The sequence below is a fragment of the Leucopleurus acutus genome, assembly GCF_964270905.1.
Source record: "Leucopleurus acutus genome assembly, chromosome: 5".
Taxonomy (NCBI): Eukaryota; Metazoa; Chordata; class Mammalia; order Artiodactyla; family Delphinidae; genus Leucopleurus; species Leucopleurus acutus.
In genome coordinates, this window is record NC_139147.1 from 120,235,108 (window position 1) to 120,261,891 (window position 26,784).

Sequence of the window (26,784 nt, forward strand, 5' to 3'; positions counted from 1 at the left end):
TTCAAAGACACGTCTTTAGTTTCTTTTCTTTTTTGACTCAACATATAAAAACAGCACACAGCTGTAGAGATAGGACGAAATTCTTTTTGTCTTGTGCTTTCATTTATTCTTGTTAAAAGAAAAGCAATTGATTCAGAGTTTAAATACTGCTCTTGTGACTACCAGTTATATAAAACCAGAGGGACATTCATAGACAAAATTATTTCTTGCTTCTAAACTTAAAAAAAAAAATCCTTGTGAAATCATTTTCAGTCTGTCCCCATCACATTGCTAGGCTTTGGTTGGAAAGGAAAAATCTCACATGTGAGTGAGGTTATGATTCAGGAATTGGCTTTTTGAATTTAGAAAATGTTGGTGATGTAAGGCGATCTGCTTTATTATTAATCTACAATTCACCTGTTATGCAGCTTAAGAAGACTTGTTCTAAATGATAAGATCATGACTCAAGATCTCAGAATGACTGATAGCAGGTTTGTCCGATATGAAAGTTAATTTCATGGAATGAATCATTTAAAGACAGTAAGAGTTGATGATGAAACCACACTCTGGAGTTTGAAAAGAGACGAGGCTGCTTTAAGAGAGAAACAGGAAGTTGTAACTAGAAGCCATCTGAATACTAAGCCAAGGCAGAATGCTCATGAAGTAGCAACTTAAGTGGCCGTGTTATCCTGAAATCCTCAGGCAGCCAGACCGTCTTAGGCAAACCTTGATAAAACAGTCCTTCTCCAGGTTTTTATCTAAGGAATCCCGAGTAGACTGGAGAATGGAGAGACAGCAAAGGTTCATGTCAGAGAGGGACGAGTATCAGTTTCAACATCAGGGAGCGGTGGAGCTGCTTGTCTTTAATTTTTTGCTCATCCTTACCATTTTGACAATCTGGTTATTTAAAAATCATCGATTTCGCTTCTTGCATGAAACCGGAGGAGCGATGGTGTACGGTGAGTGCAGAAACTGTAGGATTGATGTGAAACTTGTTGCTTGGGCGTAATTAGAGACTTGTGCTCAGATGGCAAAGTACCGAAACTGGAGAAAACATGCTGATTGAAATGTCATTAGCTTGATGAAAGGTGCTGCAGCATAATGAATGCTCATCTCTATCCAGATGAGCTGCCAAAATTTGCCTTGTCACAAGAGTAAATGTCACAGTCATGTTCTCACGCAGCACATAATGCGAGTCTGTTGACAGATGCAGGTCCATTGTCATGTGGGGAGACAAACAGGGCTAGCTGTTTGTTTTTGTAATGATAGATATTGGGAAGTCACAGAGAGCAGCCTTCTTCCACTGGAGGGGCTGATGAGCTTTATAAAGTTCTAGAAATAACATCACTTAAACATGTATTGAGTAAATCCTCTTACATCCACTAGTTTCAAGAAGAAAACTTGCAGAAACGTATGTATTCCACCCCTACTATTGGAGTAATTTTGTTCAAATTTATTTTAATTATATGAGCATGTTTTATTTTCTTATAATACACAAGTTTCTTTATGCAGTGCTCTTCATTTCTTAGCCTGATTTCATAATTTCTAGTTTATAGTTATTATTAGTATGATTTACTATGTATCTTCTTTTTTGGAGGGAGGGACAAGGTGTGGAAAAGAATTTAACCTTTTGAGCTCCCAAGGTATTGCTCTTTCTGTGCAACTTACCATGTCATTCCTTTCAGAAAGCTTAATAAAATGTGACAGAGATTTTCCAGTATGTACTCTCATCTTTTAAAGTAAAGTGTAAGACACTGGTGGTTTTAAAACTGATCTGATTTATGAAATAGTTTGCTTTACCACTCTTAGCCTGATAATGGATAGGAACTTTGAACACAGTGGAAACAGCTGAGGCATTGTTATAAGTCATAGCAAAGAATATACTTTTATATTTCACTTCCCTTATTTTGGAAGTCCTAAAAGCCTTTTATACCCCCGAGGTTCAGGGAACAGGATCCGTGCACATTTTATATGCTAACCATATGATGTCCTGATGATAACAATGTACAGTCATGATTTGAGACCATAAGAAATCGGATGCCTTAACTGGATCCCACTGTGAGATACTTGAGCTAGAAGGCAGAAGTTTTAGGCTAAGCAGTGTAATTTCTTTCAGGAGACTGATGTGCTGTCCATTCAGAGCACAGTTAAGTTCCTTTCCATTGAGGGACTTAAAAAACATAACAAAACTCTCATTTGAGGGGAAAAACTTACAATCAGGTTAAAGAGAAATGGTCAGAGAGAAGGGAAGTGACACCAGCTGATGTAAAGCCCTCGGCGCCAGTCACTGCCCTTCTCCACCATCAGTGGACCAGGCTTTCTACTGACTCTTCTAATAAATAATCAAAGAGGATATAGGATGTAATCTGAGAAGCCAGAAACAATGTAATTCTTGGCACTAAATTAAAGGGCTATATATAGTTTAGCAAAACAACACTGGTTTTAAAATTATGACCCTTTATTAGAGAGGAAGATTTCTTCACAGCCCTGAATTTGATTGAACTATGACTCAGTTACCAATTTCAGCTTATCTATGATGGAGACACTGTTTTGTAAAACTTCTGATTAGATTTTGGTGACCTATTAAAATTCAGACATACTTTGTACTCACGACACATAAATGTAACTTTTACTTTTTAACATGAAAATTCCCAGATTAACTTTTAATCCTTAAAAACTGCATGAAATACTTTTAAGTTGTGGTTGAAGTCATAAAATATTCGCACATTCACTGTGTAGCACAGGGAACTATATTCAATATCTTGTAGTAAACTCTACTGGAAAAGAATTTTTAAAAGATTCGGTTTTATATATATATGTGTGTGTGTGTGTGTGTGTGTGTGTGTGTGTGTGTGTGTGTGTGTGTATGTAAAACCGAATCACTTTCACTTTGCTGTACTCCTGAAACTAATGCAATATTGTAAATCGACTATACTTCAATAAAGAAGAAAAAATATTAGCACATTGAGCAATAGTTGAGATAGTGTTTCTCTAAATTGCTATTCTTAAGGCAGTTTAAGCTTAAGGTTTGTGTGGGATTAAGTGGAGCTGTCTGATTTCTGTCCTTCTTTTATAAATTTTTTTATATTGGAGTTATTGAAAGCAAGTTCTGAAACACTGCAATGTATAAGGATTATAAAAATTACGGAGACATCCACATATATCTATAACTATCCCATTACTAGAATTTTTAGTATCCTTGAGTTATCTTGAGCTGTATAAATCAGTGAAAAGACTTTTATTTTAGTGTTGTTTAGTTTTTTTTTATTGGCATAGAATTATAATTGTTGGAATTTAAGGAGATCTTAAAGGTTATTTTCTCTAGCCACCTCATTATACAGAGGAAGAAACTAAATCTCAAAGAAGTGAACTCCCCCTAAACTGAATAGCTACTCATGGCGGCGCCCATGTGATTTGACTCATCCACAGGTCTGATAAGGTTCATGTTCATCTCAAAAGAGTTCTCACTGATAATCTCTGAAAATAGTCCATATGGATAGCACTGGTGACATCTCATATTTCTTCTTCAGGGATGATCTAAATGTTATGTCTGAAATATTTATTAGGGACTTTCTGTCAGTGATGTAATAAAATCGTCTGAAACTACAACAGAGAAATAAGAGGGACATTCAGATAAACCTTTTGTTGTTGTTTTATTGGAGTATAGTAGCTTTACAATGTTGTGTTAGTTTCTGCTGTACAACGAAGTGAATCAGCTCTCTGTATACATATATCCCCTCCCTCTTGGACCTCCCTCCCACCTCCCCCCCCAACCCACTCATCTAGGTCACCACAGAGCACCAAGCTGAGCTCCCTGAGCTATACAGCAGGTTCCCACTAGCATGGTAAGGGGAAGGGAGATGCCAAGTGAATGAATCTCCCAGTAGCTGTAACTGAATTTGAAATTCATATATTGGGAAGGAGTCAGAGATTGTAAGTCCAGCTTCCTCATCTCACAGGTAAGGAAATGAAGACTCAGAGATATGAAGGTCATGTAATTAGCCACCGAGCTGGGCTGTCTCTATTAAGAGATGCTGAAGATATTTTAAAATAAATAAATTCTTTCAATGATTGTCGTAGAGAGAAGATGTATCTGTGAGATCCAGATGCATCCTCATATTGTTTATGCTTTCAAGATTAGTCAGATAGATTCTATTTTCCAGAAAGTCCAAAAGAAAGAAATTTCAGAGTAAGACCAAATAAACCCCTTCATCACCAGAGGATGGAAGCCATGGCTCTTGTGAGAGTTCTGCCAGGGGCCTGGTGATAATCAATGGGGAAGAAAAGAAACAAAACTATGGTTCACGTTGAACTTTTAAAAGTTTTTTTTTAATCTTAAAGAAGATGAACACTTGAAAGTAAACTGTACTTCAGTCATCTCCATCTTACAGACAGATATGCTTGTAATGAAACATCTTCTAAAATTGCTTGGTCCTGTACCTGACGCTTATCAGTGAATTTGACTAACAGTTCCCCTACTAGACTGACTACTGCTCTTACTCTCGTCAACTATTTGTATAACGTTTCATTTTCCTCTGCATCAAAGACCATAAATATTTTTCTAAGGCCCTGGATTTCCTGTTTCAGCCCAGCCAGCCTTTTGCCTTTCTGTCACTATTCTGCCGATATGTGTCAGTTATCCTTTAGAAGACACACTAGATGTTGATGCATTTTATCTGTATATGGGGAAATCCAATTAAAAAATTTTAGGGAGCAGGGTCTTAGGAAATGAGCAGTTAAATAAAAGTGAGGAGAAAAGTGATCAAACAGAACATTTAACTGCCCTTTTATAGTTACTGTTAGGAACAATTTCCAAGTTGTTAACCTTATATTATATGAAGTGTTGTAGAGGCCAAGAAAAATCATGGGTGGTGTCTGGTTTGACTCTGGAGTTCCTTGGAGATAATTCTGATACTCCAGATACAAATAATCTATCTTTCTTGGTATCAAGGGTGCTAGGATGCTTTTAAAAATTAGTGGCAGCATTTTAACAATATTTTTGCTTCACCAGGAACAGTGGTTGCTAATTGTGTCTCATAACATTCTACAGCTCTCATTATTTCAGAATCAAAGGATTAGAATCCATAACTGGCTTAAAGTATAAGCCATGATGATATTCACTTAAATTGGACTAAAAGCTTAAGAGACTATTAATGGTCAAAATATTGACTGGCAGCAGATGGTGCACTTAGCGCTGCTCACTTAGGGCCCTGTATCCACTGCTCGTTGTTCATAAAAGAAAAATTGCTCCTTGTTCCCTGATAGCATTAACAATTCCATTACACATCACTGGGGGCTCCCTTACCTTGTAGGACATTCATAATGCCATGCATTTGAGGGTTGGGATCTGAGTTTAGGGACAGAACAATTTAAATCTCTTAGAATTCTACCTTTGCTTTCACAGCCTTATAATATAAGGGACAGTCTCCAAATACAAGGGGAAATCTTGCTCACTGTTCAGTGGGCTGAAGGGAAATTTTAAGCCAAAAAGTTTAGATTTTAAATTTATTGAACTATATTATATTAACCTATTAGACTATGTCTGATGCTCTAAGAATATATTTAGCGGTTTCATAAGGCCAACTGAGTTCACTCAACGGCCTGTTTTTCAAGATTTAAAGAAAACATAGTTACATAGTCAAGCACTAAGGTTTTAAAAGCTATTTTTCTTAAAAAATCATAAGGCATTAATTTTATCCTAGCACTGCTTGGAGGTTCCTCAGGATAAAATTGTCTTGGTGGACATGGTGTGGCTCTCCCCTACTGATGCATTTTACTCTGCTTCAGTCCAGCCCTGCCTCCTTGACTGCCAGGCCCATAGGAGGTGTTGACTTCACACCCTTCTCCCTGCCTGCAAGGCCCTCCTGAGGCTTTTTACTTATGCAAATGTAGCATGCTTTATGGAGAAAGCATTGGATGCTCTCTTGGGGATTTGGGTTTTTAAATTCTTATGATTTTCTTTTTTTTCAGTAGCTAGATGCATTACTTTGGGCAAGCAATTTAATCTCTAGCCCTAGTTTTCTTATCTATAAAATGAGGAAGAAATGAAATAGAAGATTTCACTAACCTTTCTTCCAGCTTCAAAAGTCCTTCAAGGGCTTCCCTGGTGGCGCAGTGGTTGGGAGTACGCCTGCTGATGCAGGGGGTGCGGGTTCATGCCCCGGTCCAGGAGGGTCCCACGTGCGGCAGAGCGGCTGGGCCCGTGGGCCGTGGCCCTTGGCCGCTGGGCCTGCGCGTCCGGAGCCTGTGTTCTGCGGCGGGAGGGGCCGCAGCTCTGAGAGGCCCACATACAGCAAAAAAAAAAAAAGTCCTTCAAAATTCAGGCTAAGACTGACATTAGCCATCAGGCAACTCTCAGCCATTCCAACTCAAACCAATAGCTATTTTTCCCAGAACCCTACCAGCCTATAATGACATCCGAGTCTTTCTCCCAGATGGGATTTTAATTAGTGTTATTTTACCATTCTTAGTTCTTCCAGTTCTGCTCTGATTTTATATGGAACGCTCAGTAAATCCTGTTGAATTCCTGTTAGAAAGGCAAAGAGAGAAAGTTATACCATCAGAACAGTGAGGTCTGGCTGTGGATTTGGGGATCTGTGGATGCATGTCTTATGAAAACCTGAGTGGCTCTGATTTAATTTGAAAGGATCTGCAGGAAAGGTAATTAGGGTTAAGAGCCTAAAGAATTAAACTTGCTTTCCCTCTTGGGGGAAAAAGAGGTTGGTTTTAAGAAGCTTCGGAGATCAGGGCCAGGTTTTCCATGCTGCAAAGTGTTAGCCAAAGAAAGTTTGAAAAAGTGGAAAAAATCAAAGATGTATAGCTCTGTGTAGGTTTTTAAAAGTTGATTTTAAGAAAATAACCTCCTATGTATCCTGCTGTACTTCTGAATCACTAAGGAGCTACAGAGGAAGCCCGTAGAGCAAACTACTGTGTTGCCTAAAAGGATTCCATCTCAGACTCTAAAGGCTAATGAGTGTGCACATCAAGAAAATGAATTTTTGATTTAAACTGTTTATGGAGATATTATATATAGTCTAAATGGTTAGGCAAGTGGTAACATGATAAACTAATATTTGCTAAACATTTATTATGTCAAAATAACATATAATAAAAATAACAATATAACAAGTAACAATAATAAAAATAGCTAACAAAAATAGCATTTACAGTATGAATTATGCTGTCATAAGTACTTTACATATATTAACTCATTTAATCCTCACAACAACCTTTTTTTTTTTTTTGCGGTATGTGGCCCTCTCACTGTTGTGGCCTCTCCCGTTGCGGAGCACAGGCTCTGGACGCGCAGGCTCAGCGGCCATGGCTCACGGGCCTAGCCGCTCCGCGGCATGTGGGATCTTCCCGGACCGGGGCACGAACCCGTGTCCCCTGCATCGGCAGGCGGACTCTCAACCACTGTGCCACCAGGGAAGCCCAACAACCATTTTTTATGTGGGGAAACTGAGGCACCAAAAATTAAGTAACCTGCTTAAGGTCACACGTACTAGATACCTAAGCTGGAACTCATACCTTGGCAGTTTGGCTCCATAAGGCCACTGGGTATCACAAACATGGGTGTGTTTGTGTGTGCATGTGTGTGTTGCACGGGGGAGGTATTGTCATTTTTATGTTACAGATGATGAAACCAACACTCAGAGACATAAAGTGACTTGCTGGTAACCACCAGGGCTGAACTTCAAACCCACGATCATAAAACCCATATTCTTTCACCTGTATCACACATTTAGCCCTAGAAGTGTTGCCGTTACTTAATAAATGTCTATTTTGTGCCAGGTGATAGTACTTTAGAAAGTTTATAAAAGAAAGACAGAGATTGAAAGATCTAACTACATACTAACCCTCATGGCTAATCATCACCATATCCATGCAGAAAAGGTCTGAGGATCTTCAGTTTGTATATAAGGAAACAGAAACAAAAAATTTACAACTATGGCCAAGGCTGCCCACAATAATTGGGAGAAACACCATTTTTGGAAGCTAGTGCTCTCAAATTCTGGCCACAGTTGTCCTCTCGTCAAAGTCTGCTGTTGGTATTTAACTCTCCCAAGAAGTTAGGAGTGAGGAGAGGTTGGGAAAGGGAGGTGGGTCGTTAAGTTTTCTTTTTACCTTGAGGCCTCAGAAACATTATACTATCCATAGCCAAAAGCCCAGCATGGGAAAGACAGTGGGGGCAATATTGTGAAAGCATATCCACGCCAAGCAGCTGGGTTGAAATGTCCCAGTGAGAGTGATGAGGCTGACCCGGAAACACCTGCCCCAGCATCAGGGAAGGCGGTGTTGCCACAGTGATTCTGGTTTTAAATGCCTGTGATTGTCAGAATGGGTGGGGAAGGAACTGCAAATGCCTTATTCATGTGGAGTGTGCAAAACTAGGCTTTCATCTAACCTTAGTTTAATGGAATTAAATTTTTGGAAGAGGCTGAAGATAAAATTACTTATACCTCTGGCTCTCCAAGCTTGATGAAACCTGTGTGCATGAACCTGAGGTGACATGGATTTTGATGGAGTTCTATGACTGTGATGGCAGTCGTATTGGTAGAAACTGCTGTCTTACAAGACAGTGCTTCTCACAGTAGGGTTCTAGAAGCATCAGCATCACCTGAAAACTTGTTAGAAATGTATATATGTGGCCCCCGACCCAGCCTTATTAAGTCAAAAACTTGGAGTCCAGCAAAGCAGTGTTTTAATGAAACTTTCAGAGGTTTCTGATGCACTAAAGTCTGAGAACTACTCTACTAGGAAAATGAAACATCCAGTTTCTAATTTTGTCTCCTTTTCTCCTATCTTTTTTCTTTCTCACTTCATTACCCTGCTGTGATGAAGAGAGAGTTTGGGAGACAATCTCCACGTATTGGAGAGTCCCTTCCTCTTTCACTATCTAGAATACTTTGTGACATTTCCACCTCTGGTTTGAGAAAAAATAGACTGTTCTGTGTAAACATTATAAAAGAAATCATTTTGTTTTAGTCAGTATTTATCTAGGTAAATATCTCTATATTTCTTTTGTAAACTTCCTAAGATGATTTCAAGGAAGGGTATTAGCTACATATAAGCTGTGGCTGAGATAGTTTCTAGAGAAAAGTTACCTATAGTGTTATGTTAGCAATCCCGGAGTGCTGTGAAATGTGTGTGTTTGTGTGTGTTGTATGCACAAGTGTGTGCATGTGTGTGTTGTCTGGTATGCACCAAGGATGGATGTGCACATCGGGCAGCCTACCATGGTGGAAGATCTCATGGTTGGGACTCTGTCATTTCGCATATGGCTCTAACCTGTGAGAAGATAGAACTTTGAATGGATGAAGCATCCCAAGGTGGAACAGCTTCATGGACCACTTTCCACCTTGGAATATCATGGGATACTCTTGCAGGCAGATGCCCCAGACAGACCTGTTCTGAAATCGTTATGGGATGCTTTTCTTCAGCAAAGCAAGTTGGTAGTGAGCCAGCACAAAGCAATAAATTATGTCCCTTTTAGCAACACCCACACCGTCCTTTAGTCCTTTGAATTTAGAAGGTTGGTGGGAGGGCAGAGTGAGAACAAAAGCCCTAAATAGCCAGAAGGCATTGTATATTTTTACTTTTGGTTCTATCCCTGACTAATCTCAGTGTAAAACTAAACTGCTAAAGGAAAATGTTAGGGAATGCATTTAGCATTTGAAACTCAAACCCATATCATCCCTGTAAATCAGTGTTCTGACAAAGGCTTTGATGAGATGGTAGAGGTGGATAAATGTCAAGTAAACAGTTAAAAATTGTAGCGATAACACGTATTATCTAATATTTGTGAATACCATCTTACAGTTAAATGGTGTCCACCGATTTGGCTTCCTTCGAATATTTATCACACCCTTTCCTTCTTCCTTTCCACATTTGGATCCCTAGTGCATATTTTTTAATCTGAGTGACTGAAATAACATCTTATATTCCCTGCCTTAAAGAGTCTCCCACTATAAAAAGTCTTAAGAGTGGTAAAGAACACTCTTCCTTGGCTTTATTTTATTCCTGTCATCTTGAAATTCCTCTTCTCAAATTCCTTTGTTAAATTCTTTTTCACATAAATAGACACTATTTCTGATGTTAACTTCCTCTCCATGTTCCCACTGTTTCTCAATTCTCTTTTCTCTCTTTGGATAATTTTCTCCAAACGCTCTTTCCTCTGCCCCGAGACAGAACAAATCTGCCTCTTCAAAAGGAGCTCACTCTGTTCTTCCTCAGGATCTTCTTGGCAACCATCTCTCCCTCTTGAACACCCTCACTGGGGTCCTTGATCTCAGGTGCCCTAGTGGGCCACCCAAACTGCTCGATGTTCCCGATTAGCACCCCACTTATTGATTTCCATGTGCTTCTCCCTATAAAGTCCACGCCCTCTTCTCTCCCTTGCAAATCCAGTGCATCCTTAGGAAGCTCCTCTGCGAAGCCTTCCTTAACAGGTTAGGGGGTGGAGTTAGTTGATCTCTCCTTTAGGGTTCTTTGGGACTTTGTACATTCACTTGTTAAAAAAAAAAAACGGTATCTGTTAGGATGTGTTCTACTGCTAGTCACAGGAACCCTGACTCAGACAGACTTAAGCAACATGGCAATTTATTATCTCCCATAACTAGAAGTCTGGAGAAGAGTAGTCTTCAGGGCTGGCTGATTCAGCAACAGCTGTTGTTTTCAAGGATGCAGGTTTCTTTTCCTTTTCTCTGCTCTGCCATTCCCAGTGCTGACTTCAGTGCCGGGCTGGGAGCGAGGTGGGCATGGCAGTTCCTGGTGTCCTGACCAGGCACAATAATAGCCTGAGGAAGAAGAGAGCTCATCTCTCCTCGGCCCCTCTTTTAGGATGTCAAAACTTTTCTAAGAAGCCTCCTAGCAAGCTTTTCTTCACGTTTTATTGACAGGAATAGAGTTACATGCCTTTTAGTACCAATTATCAGCAAGGGGAATAGAAACACCCTTGGAACTGAGAGAGAGGTCACCTTACCCCGAGCACATGTGGGGAGGGATGGTTAGCCGAAGAAATCAGGGTTTTGTTGGGAAAAAGAGGGGATAGATGCTGAGTTGCCAATCAGCAGTGTCTGATACCCTTATTAAGTTGAAATATCATATTACGTAGTTTAAGGATTTATCTTGTTTTTTCAGTAAGAGACAATACCTCATTTATTTAGATCATTCTTGGTAGCCACTCCGTGCATAGAGAGTGAAAGAACTACAAAACTCAGTTCTTCAATCTTCATGTATTAACTACATTTTCTTGAGGCTCCTAAATTCTCTCCAATGTCACGTGGCATTTAAATATACCTGTGTGATAGTCTGATGCATGTGTATAGGAAGAGAATCTAAAAGGAGCCCGCTGGAGTGTGCCATGCAGTGTGGCAGTGTGCGTGATAGTGTGTGCACACAATCACTGGTCTGAACATAGCCAAAGAGATTTCAGCATGTTGTGTTTTAAAAACCATCCTGTTATCTATTTCGTTATATATAAATATGATCATTATATATAAAAGTAAATCCCCATCTATATTCCTCTGAGAAAATTCTCTTTAGGATAACATTTCAGCATCATGTAGAATGACTAAATAAGATGCAGGGAAACTGGTTATGGAATGCAGGCTTAATATAAGAAGACACTTAGGAAACCCTTGTACCTTATTCTCACTGGAAATCAGGATCATAGGATTGGGCAGAAGGAAGAGGCCTGGTAGGATTAAAATATTTTAATATTTTATGATCAGGGACATATTTTATTCATTTTTATAATTCCCACAAGTCCTAGAGCAATGCCTTCCATGTCTGTAGCATGAAAGCAGAAGGAGGGAGGAAGGGAGTGGGGTTTTCTCATATTTTCAAAGTGGAGAATGGAGGGCCAGTCCAGAAAGAGGAGGCTCATATTTCTAAATGTTTCGCATTTGAGTGCTCGTGAGGCTCTTTCCTCCTTCCTTCCTGCGTCCCTCCTTTCCTCTCCCACAGACATCACCATGTCAACTGTATGTCAGGCATCCGCTATGAGAGTTATATTGCAAGCTCTGTAAGGACAGGAACATCACAACATTTGGTGTGATGCTCCTTACATGTGACATTTTAAAATGTCGGTCACTGACTAACTACATAAACTCAGAGGATCCTTTTCTTCTTGAATCCAAGGGAGTTTGTGGACTTGGAGAAAGTTGGGTTATAACTGCCTAAAGTGTTTGGCTTTTCTAGAGAAAAAAGAGATGAAGAATAGCACAGCTTCTGCCCTAAACAGTCTCATTATCCAATGGGGGTGACAAAGCCAAACTCTACAGAGCAGTGCTGAACAATATATATCTTTATATGAAATGGGGCCAAAAAGGGTGTGGTGCAAACTATAAGTACTCAAAGATTAGGGAACTTAGTGAGTACAGGCTGCATCAGAGCACAGGTCCCCCAGCTGGGACTTGACATGGACTTTGTAGGATTGTGAGGACCTTAGGGATGAGGTCTGTTGTCCAAGATCTGTCTTGGGGGTTTGTGTGCTTCTGGGGCAAGGTCAGCGTTCACTAGAAAGCAAGTTCCCACTGCTGTCACCCTAGTTGCCCAGATGCTCAAACTTGTAGACCCAGGGGATGCATCTGGACTAAGAGTTTCTGCTCGGAGAAGGTAATGCCACCAGCCGGCCAAGTGACAGAGCTCAGCAAAGTGTCATGCTTGTGAGGATACAACCTGGGGTCAGGGCTATGCACACATGTGTTTGTGGTATTGCTTTGCTGGGACAGGCTGCCTCCTTTTCTCCTCGGGCAGGTAGGGTTCTGGTTCGTGGCTTACCAAAGAGAGTACTGGTTTGTGTCCATAAGTCATGGTAGACAGTCCCCTCTTTTCTTCTTCTGTGCACAAGTGGTTGATGCTCTGTTTACCCTGTATCTTTGTGGGAGTATAAAAATAACCCCTTTCATTAGCATTTTCTTCCTACTAGCAATCCTACTTTATCTGTCACCTGCTGTCCTGCAGTACTGGGCTGGAGTGTGTTAACTCAACATTCTGCGTTTGTGTCAGCATACAGCTAAAGCTCTGAGTGGCTGTCAAAAGCATTATGAGGCTCTATGAGTAGGTGTCTGGCCTCCAACATTAGGGATTTTCTCGTTGCTGCTACTGCACACAAATGGGTGGATGCATTTCTTAACCGAGTGCATGGTGAGGCTGCAGCTTCCCCACTGGCCCTTGTACTGTGCCAAGATGTTGATTCCTCTCAACTCTTGGGATTGGGTAGAAGGAGGGCCAGGGCCATCTTTCTAGTGTGTTAATTTGGGTCCTCCAAGAAGCAGATGCTGGAGAGAGATTAGCTGTGCAAAATGTTTATTGGGGGAAAATTCCTTTGAGGAAAAATGGGGAGGGAGACTGCGGATGCTGGGCCAGCTATCAGGTCTTGGAGCAGACCAACCAACCCCTGTGGAGAGAGGGAAGGAGGGGAGGCTGCGTAGGAAAAGGTTTAGGCTGCGGTACAGTTCTAAGAAAGGTTGGGCAAAGCTGATGCGGAGTCTTTGAGCCATGGTGACCCTTCAGAGGAGTCCCATATCCCTGTCTTAGTGCCCCTGCTGCGATCAGTCATTGGCTGGGTTCAGCATGACTGCAGTCATGAATTCCAGACCATTGGTCAGACTACACACTCCTCGTAGTGGGAGATCTATCTGCAAGGTGCATTTTCATGGCTATTACATCTGGTCACCTCTGGCAGCGAGGAGCTTACTCCACTTACTCCAGTGTGCCGTTCTCGAACGCTGGAACCAGAGATGGTACAGAGGGCCAGGCACGGCCATTCAGCTTTTGAGGCATTGTATGAATTTAACCACAGAAACCCAGGTACTAAGCACTTGTTATTATGACAAATACTTGTTTTCCCTGCTTGAGAAAAAATGGTGGACACTACATGTTTACTTCTTGCTACCGCACTGAAAGCATATTGCAAAAATAAGCGGCTCACGGCTCACCCTTTGGGAATTTCAGATATTACCAATACAGGTTCTCTCCATTCAGGCCCTATGCATGTAGTACCTTGTTTCCCTTCTTTATATTCCACTTAGCAGAAAGCAGAGGTCATAGTATCATCCATGGTAATTGCCAAGTAACTTTTAGAAAACGAGTCCTTCCTAGGATTCCACTAGAGTGTTGGAAAAGTGATGTTCTTACACAGGCACCCTAAACCATGTGCAGTGTATGTGGTGTGTCTTCCCTTCTCTTTCCTGACTTGTTTTATTGTAGTCATTTGACACTGCACATGGAAGGCTGCCCACTGTTCTATGATGGGTCAAGTGCTCGTGGTGGTTACATACCCATCACTTATTTTTTCATGCTGGCAAAGGTTAAGATAAAATATTTCTCACTATTATGGGGGAGTGGGCCAAATACTGAAGCAGGAACAAGTAAGGTAAAAATATTTTTGACAGAAATCTGCTTTCATTCTCACCTAGTACTCTAGCTCTCTACATTACTGCCAAAGTGATAGATCTTATATGAAAATCTGACTGTTTTACTGTCCTGCCTAAAATCTTTCAATAGTTCTATATTACCATTGGGTTAAAAATAAAAACTTCTTAGCATGACAGAGGAGTCTCTTTATGACCTGGCCCCTGTGGTCTAGAGTTTTTCTCTCTCTTTGTCTCTGTCTCTGTCTCTCTCCACCTATTCTCTTCTTACTCCACTGCTGATTCCCTAAATCCATCAGATTTCTTAAATTCCTCTGTATTTATAGATTATATTATGAGGTTATCCTAGTGACTGTTAACACAGAACCACTCACATTTCAGTGACTACACAAGTGAAGTTAACTTTCCACTCAAGTAACAGTCCAGTGCAGGTTTTCCTGGTTGGCGGATGGCTTTCCCCTACCTGGTGTCTCAGGGACGCAGATTTCTTCAATGTGGTGACTCTGTCTACCTATACCTATAGGGCCTTTGTTTCTGCCCCATCCATATGACAAATGGGGAAAGAGAAGGGAGAAAACTCACCTACTTCTTCGGTGCTGTGGCACACATCACTTTTGCTTATATTCCATCGGTGAGAACCCAACCAAACGCCAGAGAGCTGGAAACACAATCTCTGGCCAAGCAGCCACTTCCTGACAACTATTCTACACATTGGCAAACAAAAATCCTAGGGAACATTTATCTGTCTCTGCCGTAACTCACGTGCTGCCACCCACATGTGCAGCCTGGATCCCAACTCATTCCCTGATTCAGGTCATCTGGACAAATCTTATGTGACCTTTTAAGATTCATCTAAAGCTTTGCATCATTCACAGAGCTTTGGAGTGTCTCCTCTTTATACTCGTATAACACAGGGGACTTACCAGCGGTCATAGCACACGTCACGTTGTATTATAATTGTTTGCTTATGGATCTTCACGTTATAAACTTCAGCTCCTGTAGGACTGGGACTGTATTTTTATTTTAAGTCTATAAATGTCTGAAACAAAATATGCACCCAACAAATGTTTTATTGAATATGTGAAAGGCCATTAGATGACTAGATTTACAAAAGAGTGGTTAAAACCTCCAAACTTTGATGTTTTAATGAGTGAACGGTGGATTTATCCTAAAACAAATACATCAATCCTAATTTTAAATTGAGGAATGTGTGGACCTCTAAAGTGTCTTTGTGATTTTGTTAATAAATTCACAATATTAAGAGAGTTCACATTTATCAGATTACCATGAGCATCCTAACAGAGTCTGTAAACTCAAAAGTCAAGGACTGTCACTTGAGTTCAACTCTTCACTAAGGGAATATTGTATCATTAGAATGCGTTTGGCTGCAGGTAAGCAGAAACTTGATTTTACATTGTTTGAAAAATTAGAAAATGTATTATGTCACATAACAGGAAGTCTAGAATTAGGGTAGCTCCAGGATAGGTTGATCCAGGGCTCAGTGAAGGCATCCAGGACCTGGGTTCTGTCTATATCTCAGTCCAACCATCCTCGGTATATTGACTGTGTCCTTGGACTATATCCCCTCAAGGTCACAAGATACCTGCCAGCAAAAAGTAGAGAAACATATTGTCTTGATCATATCCTGAGGGAGAGAATAAGAACAGTTGTCCCCTAACCACAGTATATAAGTGCAACCTTTTAGCCTGATGGGGCTGTCTCAGATATGTGCTGATCTGTGGACCAGAAACTTTCTCCAGGGGAATTCCATCTCCTGACTGATTAGATTACAGTATCTCTCATGGAGCCAAGGTTTTCTTGAGCACTTGGATGGATAGAAGAGGTGGGTAGCTCTTCTCTCCAAAACCTGTGGGTCCATTAGGAAGGAAAAAAGGAGAAGTATTAACAGTGTCCATCACAAATATTTTAACGATACAGTCTGTTGAGCTGGTATCTATGGAAGAGTGAACAATTTTCTAAACCAGGCAACGACCCTTTCTCCTGCCACCTACACAAGTTACAAATCATATATTTGAAAGCATCTAGTAATGAACATTTTAGATTACATTTCTCCAGTGCAATTATTTATTCTTTATTTTAGGCCTTGTAATGGGATTAATTTTACGATACGCTACAGCACCAACTGATATTGAAAGTGGAACTGTGTATGATTGTGGAAAACTGGTCTTCAGCCCTTCAACTCTGCTGATTAATATCACTGACCAAGTTTATGAATATAAATACAAGAGAGAAATAAGCCGGCACAACATCAATCCTCATCAAGGCAACGCTATACTTGAAAAGGTAAGGATCCTCCCTCTCTGGTCACATATTTTTGTTTTCCAGTATAAATAATTGCATCATATATGAGCCACCATAAGTGACGCATCCATACACATACGTATGCCCTTTATCAACACCACACTAATGGGGTGATTTAGCTAAGTGGTTAATGCCTTGATATACTCTGATTTTAAGCTCAGTTGTCTGTATTTTTTTTCTAGAAGTTGGAAAAATAATGCTTTTTATTATAACTGTTTTGCAAGCCACAGTTACATTAGGTAAAAAGATAATAGTAATTAAGCTGACTCTGCCTTTCATGTTACTTGATTCAAGTTTTCACATGTTTTTTTTTTTTTTAATTTTTGGTTCCGTTGGTTGCTGCACATGGGCTTCCTCTAGTTGCGGTGAGCAGGGGCTACTCTTTGTTGTGGTGCGCGGGCTTCTTGCAGTGGCTTCTCTTGTTGCAAAGCACAGGCTCTAGGCGCGCAGGCTTCAATAGTTGTGGCATACGGGCTTAGTAGTTGCGGTGCTTGGGCTCAGTAGTTGGGCTCAGTCGTTGTGGCTCGCGGGCTCTCAAGCACAGGCTCAGTAGTTGTGGCGCACGGGCTTAGTTGCTCCACAGCATGTGGGATCTTCCCAGACCAAGGGTGGAACCTGTGTCCCCTGCAATGGCAGGCGGATTCTTAACCGCTGCACTACAGGGAAGTCCCACATGTGTGTTTTAAGTGTTGTTGTATGTATTACCAGCTGGCTATGCAGTTTAAATCTCCCTTAAGTCAAAAGGAAAATGGAGGAGAATAAAAAAATTTTCACTTGCAAGCCTTGATCTAGAATGGCTGACTTTTAGCTGCCAACACAAAACATTGGCCACTTGGCTGTTTATAAATACACTGACACACAGTCAATCTCAAGAGATCTTGACTCCATCAGTTTAGTTAGGGAAACTTAGATTGAAAAAAGAATTGTGAAGTTACTCATCTTTTAAAAAATTTTTTATTATTGCAAATGCGTGAATTGCTTCAGTTATTAGGAGGGAAACTTTCTTCTACTATCAGGACTCTGGGTCAGAAAACAGGTGAGGTTACCTTCTGTGGTGTCTTGTGTGTGGATCAGTCTTTGGAATAAGTGAATTTGTGTTTAACAACACAAGTACATGCTAAGAATCAGGATCTTATGAGATTTATTCTAGATCGTTTTGTGTCAGAGCCGAGAACTTCCTTGCTATTATGGAAGTGCACTTTATCAATTTTATCCCATATAAATTTAGTTTTCTTTTAAAATACACATTTTTTTTTCATTTCAAGAGATTTGAGACAGGAGGGGAGATACATGATCTGGATTTTTCTTCATTCAAGATGAGTAATTTCTAGTGTTTTTTTTTTCACATTATCTTCCACTAGCACATTCTAGATTAACTTCCTCCTAGCACTTGGTGAGGGCTCAGGAAAGTCAAACTGATTATAATACTAGCCTAAATCAGACTTAGTAAAGTGCAGTGAAGCACAAAAAAGCAAATTAAATAATGTATTTCTGAAGTAAATAGGAGCAACTTCTAGATCTGCTATTTTGGATGATCTCTTCCATGAGATTCTTTCTATTTACATGAATAATAGAAAACTATCTATCTTGAAATGATTTTTTAAAGTGACCTTGTTAGCGGCATAATTTAAACACTGTCTTCAGTTTTACTTTGCTTAGCATCGGAACATAAATTATTTCCCTCCTCATTCTCTTACCTATTTTATCTGCATTTCTAAGCAGCACTATTTCTCCAAACAGGTTGACCGCCACCACCACCTCCATCCCAAAGATGCTGATAATTATCTCTGTTTTATTTATAGCAAATTGTTCTCTAACAGGATAGCCTACAAACACCTGATCAGAAATTTTGTTACTGTGTTGTTCACCTATTGATTTTTTTTATTAGCAGCCAAACTCCAGTGTTTGCTTTTGAAAAATTAAGGCAAGAGATGGAGAAAATGTCTAAGTTTCTGGGGCCTTCTTGATCTTTTCATTGAGTGGATTATGAGTTCTGCACATGAAATGTTTCAGTGACCTTGAATGCTCAAGTATTTTATAGACTACCTTCTAAATTGTGTGACTTATTGACTCACAATTAGCATTTGTTCCTCATGGCATCCCAGGTTGGCAATAGGCAGCTCAGTACCCAGGGTAAATCCTCCAGCTCCTTGCTGGTGGAGAAAGGGGTATCCACTGGTACACTTACCATATTAGACAACTTTAAGTGGAAAGGATCATTTTTGTAAATGGCCAGAGTATATCTTAACACACATTTGTTGCTTAAGTGCCAATTTTGGGGGACCCTAGTTAGTCTGCAAAAATGAAATGCTCATAGTCTGTATTTGTTACTGGGAATTGTCCACTGCATGCAGGTATTCATATCAATCGCGCAATTAATTTATGTCAGATGCAAAAGAATTCCAAAAAAGGGCCTGTTTATTGGAAGGCTTATAGGGAGGTAACATGGAGTAATGGGAAAAAAATTCAGGACCAGATAGATCTGCCATCTATCCTTAGTAAATTCCTTGAACTTCCTGATCTCCAACTTTTTTATTTGTAAAGTGGGGAGATTAGAACTATTTTGTAGGATTGTTTTAATGTTTAAATGAGATGATGTATATAAAGTACCTGTCATAAGGCCCTTTATGTTGCTGTCACTGCCTCTACTACTACTTCCATTGCCACTTCTAATACCACTGCCAACACCATCACCACTGCACTACCTCTAAGACCAGTGCTACCATTGCTGCTACTAATATTTGAATGCTTAATATATGCCAGGGATTAATAAAATATGTGGATTTTTTTCCATTTATTTAACATCCCTTGGGGAGATAAGACCAATGTATAATATACGTTAGTATATAATTCAGTTCTAAATTGTATCATATAGACAATGAGAATTATGAAGCTTTACGGATTAGTTGTCATAGATACTTGAGCTTGTTAGGGAGTCTTCCTGGAGGATGTGGAACTTGAGAAGGGCTTTGAAATGTGGCTATGGCTTGAATAGGCAGCAGGATTGAGTTCAGAAAGATGTGGGCAGGACTGGAGGGTGAGGCTGCAGGAAGTGATTATCTAGGTGAAAAGGGAAGAAGGGCTTCATCAACGCTTTGGATCAACAGAACCTGCTTGATTTATAGGAACACTGTGAAGAGAAGAATCTAAGATTCTAAGGCTTCAGGTCTGGCTGGGAGAATGTGGGAGTCCTAGGATAGAGGCAAGGGAGGGAAGGAAGATTTGTGGAAGAGGATGGGTGAAAATGACTGTGGATCTGCATCTGGAGAGAGATCATCTAATTTAGAGCAAGAAAGAGCCCTGGGCTTCCCTGGTGGCGCAGTGGTTGAGAGTCTGCCTGCCGATGCAGGGGATGCGGGTTCGTGCTCCGTGTCAGGGAAGATCCCACGTGCCGCGGAGCGGCTGGGCCCGTGAGCCATGGCCGCTGAGCCTGCGCGTCCCGAGGCCACAACAGTGAGAGGCCCGTGTACTGCAAAAAAAAAAAAAAAAAAAAAAAGAAAGAGCCCTGACTTGATTAAGTTGAACTCCATCATTTTATAGAAGAGTAAAAGAAGAACTTAAGCCCTAAAATTGATTTAAGTCAGTGATTTTCAAACTTGTCTGAATTTTGGAATCATTTGAAGCTGCAAAAAATCCTGATGCTTGTGTTCCACCCCTGGAGTTTGTCATTTTACTGGTTTGGGGTGCCACCTGAGCTTTGGAACTTTTCGAAGATCACCAGGTGATTCTTTTTTTTTTTTTTATACAGCAGGTTCTTATTACTTATCTATTTTGTACATATTAGTGTATATATGTCAATCCCAATCTCTCAGTTCAACCCCCTCCCCGCCCCTGCTTTTCCCCCTTTCACCAGGTGATTCTAATGTGCAAACAAGTTTGGGAACCACTGATTTTGGTCCTGTGTTGTGTTCAGGTGAATATAGTGAGGAGAGAAATGCCACTTTTCTGCTTCTTCTCCTCACCTCCACTGCTGCAGATCTATCAGCCCCTTTTATACACAAAGTACTTTTCTTGCTTCTAGACCTCTACACATATTATTCTTTTTGCCTAAAATGGTCTTACTCCTTCTCTTTGGGTGTCAGCCTCCTTCTTACCCTTAGAATCTTGAAATGCCATCCCTTCAGAGAGGGCTTGCGCTGTGATTTTCTTACACTGTATCCCCTCTCTCTTTTTCTCTCCTGCCCTCTCTTTTGTTTCAAAGTACTTAGCACCATATGAAATTTTATATGTATTTTCTTGCTTATTAATTATCATTCTTACATTGTTTGATGTCCACTAGACTGTAAACTTCACAAAGGCAGGGATCATGCCTTTTTTATTGACCAGTGTATCCCCAAAGATTACCATGGTGCCTGATGCATATTGCTGCTAAATAAATAGTTTGTGAATGAATGAATGAGTAAATGGAAGAATCTGAGAGCTTGGTGGAGTATATACAGCTAGACTATTTGGAAGTTATCATCTTGGAGTTGGTAGAATAGTGTACTGGACACTTAATGGTTGAAGAGATTAAGATATTATCTAATCTTAGTTGTGCACATATAGATAGAAATTCATATCCAGAGAAATTACATGGTAGGTCCAGGGCCCCACTACTGGTCAGAGGCAGAACGGAGACGCATAGCACTTTACTCTGAGTCCTGAGTGATGTATCATATCCCACACCATTGGACAGGCTCTTGAGTGGCCCTGACAGAGAAGGACTGAGGCCTGGGCTATCTTACGCTGAGATGGGTGGAAGGAGGTGAGGACAAGTGCTGGAAAGAGAAGAGGATGGTCAGAATTACAGAAAGAGGTCTAGCACCATGGTGTTACAGAAGCCATTGGTGCGGCTCCACTGGGACCTTTTTCTTTGTGGTACAGATTTAAGGGAGTATTTGGCCTTTGTTTCCAAAAGTTACAGGATGAGGAAATGAGTTTTACTCTCAGAAGAATGTAGTTTAAGGACTTGGATGAAATTTCTGACTTCAGGATTTGAAGAGGCTGAAATAAATTCCTGTGCTATAGAATCATCTCTTGGAATACTTGTAAGAGCACGTGCGTTTCTGAAACGGTTAGGCCTTGATGTGTTTGGAAACAGCTCTGGGCTTGATGGCTCCCTGAGTTTCTTCCAATAAGAAGGTATAAAACTGGAAAATGTGAGAGCTGTTGGCACGTATATATGCAGCAGTGTACTGTGCTTTTATGCCACATTATAAACATATAAAAATTTCAGGAAATACCATATGCCAAGCTTCTTTTGGTCATGCTCAATGCAGATAAGGAAAAAATATTTTCGCATAAAGATGTGTGAAAACAGTATTTTTCTCTATGTTATGAGCAGCTGATGATCTCAAAACAACCTTCTGAGAGAATAAAACTAGATCGTGTAGCTTTGTATCTATCCAGTTAATGTTTCCAACACTGTTTGTCAAAACTGTTCTGTGGATCTGATGTATCCTTAAGTAGTTTTAACTGAGTGGGGCCTATATTCTATTACACAGTGGCTTTACAGACATTAATTTGTTACAGAGTATTTAGGCATACTAAAATGTCTACTAAGCATTTCTGAATTTCATATCAATAGGAAGTTTAAATCTTGCTCTTGAAGAGCAGGAGATAAAAGAACTTTCTCCATCACTCATTCATTCATTCATTCTTTCAACACAAGTGAACTGAGTGAGTCTCATCCGTTTCAATTCTGAAATAAAGAAAGATCTCAAAGAGTTTATTAGTAAATTGGGGAAAACACATCATATGAATAAATGAACAAATACACCACAAGACAGCTATCAAAGGAGTGGGTCAGATACCACAGACATTCAGAGGGGGCAATATTATTTCTTGTTAGGGTGACAGGAAAGATTTCAAAGAAGGATAGCTGATTAACTCTGGTGGTGATACATGTAGTGTGTGAAGGTAGGAGAGTCATTCCAAGCAGAGATGAAAGCATGATGTGGAGGTAGAAAAAGGGGTAGAGAATATTCCAAGAAAGAAAAACATTTCCGATAATTTGAAGTACGGAAGACCAGTGAAACATAGTGTGGGAATAAAGGCAGATCTTGGTTACAGAATCCCTCAAATGCCAGGCTGAGTAATGCCTACTCTATTGGTAGTCAGTGGAAGAGTGCAATGTTGACAAAAGGAAAGAAATAGTTAGGCTCCTGTGTACAAAGTAGAGAATGAAAGCAGAGAGACAGATGAGGCTAAGCTTGAATGGTAACCAAGAGGCAGATGGAAGAGAAGCAAGGAAGGAAGACGCTGTAGAGTTTGGGCCAATTGGGCACAAGGAGGAAGAGAGTATAGCTAATTCTGCTGCCCTCTCTTGTGGGTTCACAGAGAGTGGCAGGACAGAAATGGAGACCTTAAAAGTTAAGGGAAGGAGCTGGTTTGTAGTGGAAAATCGTAAGTATAGTTTAAAACTGATGAATGAATTAATTTGTCTCATCATTAATTTATTTATCATTGACTTAACACATTATGTTTTTCCACATTGAGTTGGAAAGGTCAGCAGACCATTTGGCTGGAAAAGTCTTGCAGACCAGTAGGTTTTCAAAAAGTTGTCAGCACAGTTAAATTTATACTTCCTATAATTTATAAGTCAGTTGACTGTAATGTGAAAAGTCGAAGGAAACTACCCAGTGAAATGTTTGCCAAGTCTTCACTTCCTGTGTGACAAGTGACACTATCATTTGGTAAGGAAAGTTACCATTTGGTAAGGAGTAAGTTACACTGCTGAGTAATCTGTCCTATTGTTGCAGTAAAGAGAATTACCAGGCAAATAGGTCAGACTGAAGCTATTATCAATTGTGTTGATAATACTGTATATTTTTGAGATATTTTAAGGAAGTCCTTATAGCCACAGCTAATTATATGACTTTAAAAAATAATTTTGTATTTGCAGTATCAAAACATGGGTGTCTTAATATTTTTCTCACTGTCCAACTTTTTCTGATGGTGATTTTGACCGTTTGTCGTTCAGAGTCTTAATACTCACATATTTATTTGTAAATTATTTCTGTTCTTTCCAGTCTTTCTTTTTGCTTGATTATTCTGGCTCAGAGGCAAGCTCTTCTAGTAACAGGAACAGCTTGATCAGAAGGAGTCATCAGACCATGAGATAAATATGTGCAGTTAGTGCTGGGACACTTTTGGAGAAGATAAAGAAAAGACAAGAAAGAAATCTCTAAAACTGTTCTAGGCACAATAAGAGAAGCAAGCATCACGATAAATCAGCACTTTGGGTTTGGAGAAACATTTGTAGGACACTATCAATTATTTCTCCATTCTGTAGAGAACAGGGATTCATGATTTATGTTTCTTTATCATGACAAGTCTTGACTCTTACACGTGAGATTGTCCTGAGGGATCTCAAGCTTGGCAGAGCATGGGATGAGGCTGTTTGGATAGACTTAGCTACTTTCATCATAAATCTTAGTTAAGAGATCTGTCGTTAATAAAGAAAGCTGACATTTTAAATTTGCTTTATCTGTTTTCTTCCACCTTTGTTCAACTTTCTTTGTAGAGCGTTGGCCTGAGAAATGATTTCAGAAATGTCTCAACTCTAAATATTCCATTAAATTTTTTTCCCAATTTTATTGAGATAAAATTAACATATAAAATTATATTAGTTTAAGGTGTACAACATAATGATTTTATATAGATATATAGATATCTATATATCTATATCAAATGCAAAATGATCATCACAGTAAGTTTAGTTAACATTCATCACCTCATGTAGTTACAAATTTTTTTGTGATGAGGACTTTTAACTTTGTAACAACTTTCGAATATACAATACAATGTTATTAACTAGAGTCACCATGCTGTCCATTATATCCCCAGGATTTATTTACCTTATAACTGGAACTTTGTATCTTTGGACCACTTTCAACCATTTTTCACACTCCTCATCTCTCAGGTCTCGCAGCGACCAATCTGTTCTCTGTTTCCATGAGTTCGTTGTTTTTCTTCTTTTTAGATTCTAAGTTAGTGAGATCATACAGTAGTTGCCTTTCCCTGTCTTATGTCACTTAGCATAATGTTCTCAAGGTCCATCCATGTTGTTGCAAATGGCAGGGTTTCCTGCTTTTGTACGGTCGAATAATTCAGTTGCATATATCTCTATATATACACCACATTTTCTTAATCCAATTATCCATCAGTGGACACTTAGGTCATTTCCATGTCTTGGCTATTGTAAATAATGAGACAATGAACATGGGTGTGTGGCTACCTCTCGAAGATCCTAACTTCAATTCCTTTGGATATATTCTCAGAAGTGGGATTGCTGGATCATATGGTAGATCTATTTTTTAATTTTTTGAGAAACCTCCATATTGTTTTCCATGCTGACTGCACCAATTTTCATTCCCACAAACAGTGTGAAAAGTGTTCCTTTTTCTCTACATCATGGTCAACACTTGTTACCTTTTGTCTTTCTGATAATAGCCATTCTAACAGGTGTGAGATGATATCTCCTGTGTCCTTGTGATTTTGATTTGCATTTCCCTGATGATTAGTTCCATTTGGTTTTAATTTAGTCATTGAACAACATAGATTTTCTTTAGTCATTTAGTCATTCAACAAATATTTATTGATTGGACACTAATCATATGCCAGTTTGTTTTAGATGATGCAAATACAGTAGTGAACAAAACAAAGTCCTCAATCTCATGGAGCTTAGGTTCTAGGGGAGAGATAGATGAAGTACAGTTCAACATAAGCATTCATAATCTAATGCCAGGTGGAGACACGTGCTATAAAGAAAGGTTAACAAAATGAGGGGATGGTGAGAGAAGTGTATTTAGGTATGTCCTGCAGGGAAGGTCTCATTGAGGAGGTGAAGCTGGAGCCATGATCTGAATGAAGTTGGAGTGAGCCACGCAGAGATCTGTAAGCAGAGAAGTTCAAAACAGAGGGCAAAACTAAATAAGACTAGATGCCTTTGCTTTCTGGAGGTCATTTTCTTCCCTTGCCAGTTCTTTGCTATATTTTTCATCAACATCCAAGACCATTTTTGTCTATACAAAAAGTTCTGGAAAAATTCTATTTGTTGTGGTTGAGAAGGGTAGAGGAGAAGAAGAGAGACGTCCGCTTGGACTGGGCAGTGAAAATGCAGAAAATGTAGAAATAACAGAACACCATGCCCCAAAGACAGGCAGGCTCTGCCTAGCATCCTGGCAACTTTTGCAGTCTGGCCTTCAGAATGCACAGTCCAGACACGAAGGAGTTATTCTACTACAGTTTGATTGTAACTTGGAGCACCCCCAATGCAGGGTTAGGAATTACCCTAGACAGATCTGTGTGGTAGAGTTTGGATTAAGCCCTTGCCACCTGGAAGGCAGCTCGGCTTTCTAACACAGGGCTATGGAGGCAGCACTCAAAAACTCTTAGGACTTCCTTTCTTCTGCTTCACAGACCATCACTCAGGACTCATGTTCTGAGGAAACTGACCACTGGAACATTTATTTGTGGCATTTATTTGCATTCCAACCAGCTGTCTGATTTTATTTCTTAACAAAAAGCCTAGCTACTCAAAATAATGTAAAAACTGTTGGTGGCAATGGTCTCTTGGAGTGTCATGTGATTAGAGCACAGATTGGACTGATATCTCTCATACTCACTCTTCGCTGGGAAAGGAAAGAAGTCATGTGAAAGTGTATGAGTAGGATGAACACTGGCATGGTGCTCTTTCTAACATGACAAAATTTGATAAGAGGAGAGCAGCTATGGAGTAAAGGGATAGCTTCTCAGATTCCTGGCTTCAAGCCCGAGAAAATATCCCAGACCACCATGGAGAGAAACAACTGAGATGCCCACCCATCTCCCAGTCACCTCTGCCTCCTGACTATTGCCTGGTCTTGGACCATCTTAGCACGTTCATTTGGTCATCCATTTGCCTGGTTCCAGAAGGGACTTAAAGTGGTAGCACAGACACATTTTTAGGAAATATGGGAGCCAGCATGGCAGACCACACCGTGGACTAGCATTTTGGGGTGCCGAGTAGCCATCCACTTAGCTATCAAAGGACAGGTTTTCAAAGCTATTTTGGGGAGAGGGGGGTGGCTGAGGGCTCTGAAGCTATTCTCTCCACTTCCCTATCCTACTCAGTTCAAGA

At 40.0% G+C, this 26,784-nt stretch overlaps 1 protein-coding gene across 2 annotated transcripts in view; it reads left to right on the top strand.

Annotated features, from left to right (window-relative positions):
- Nucleotides 1-763: 763 nt before the first annotated feature.
- The window catches only part of SLC9A9 (solute carrier family 9 member A9), a gene marked incomplete at both ends in the record, with an annotated part of 539,820 nt that continues 513,799 nt past the window's right edge, over nt 764-26,784 (top strand). For both annotated transcript variants that reach the window (XM_082840556.1, XM_082840557.1), the window contains 2 exons: nt 764-938; nt 16,462-16,664. In XM_082840556.1, the coding sequence (XP_082696682.1) occupies nt 764-938; nt 16,462-16,664 (378 nt within the window). The remainder of the gene's footprint in view (nt 939-16,461; nt 16,665-26,784) is intronic.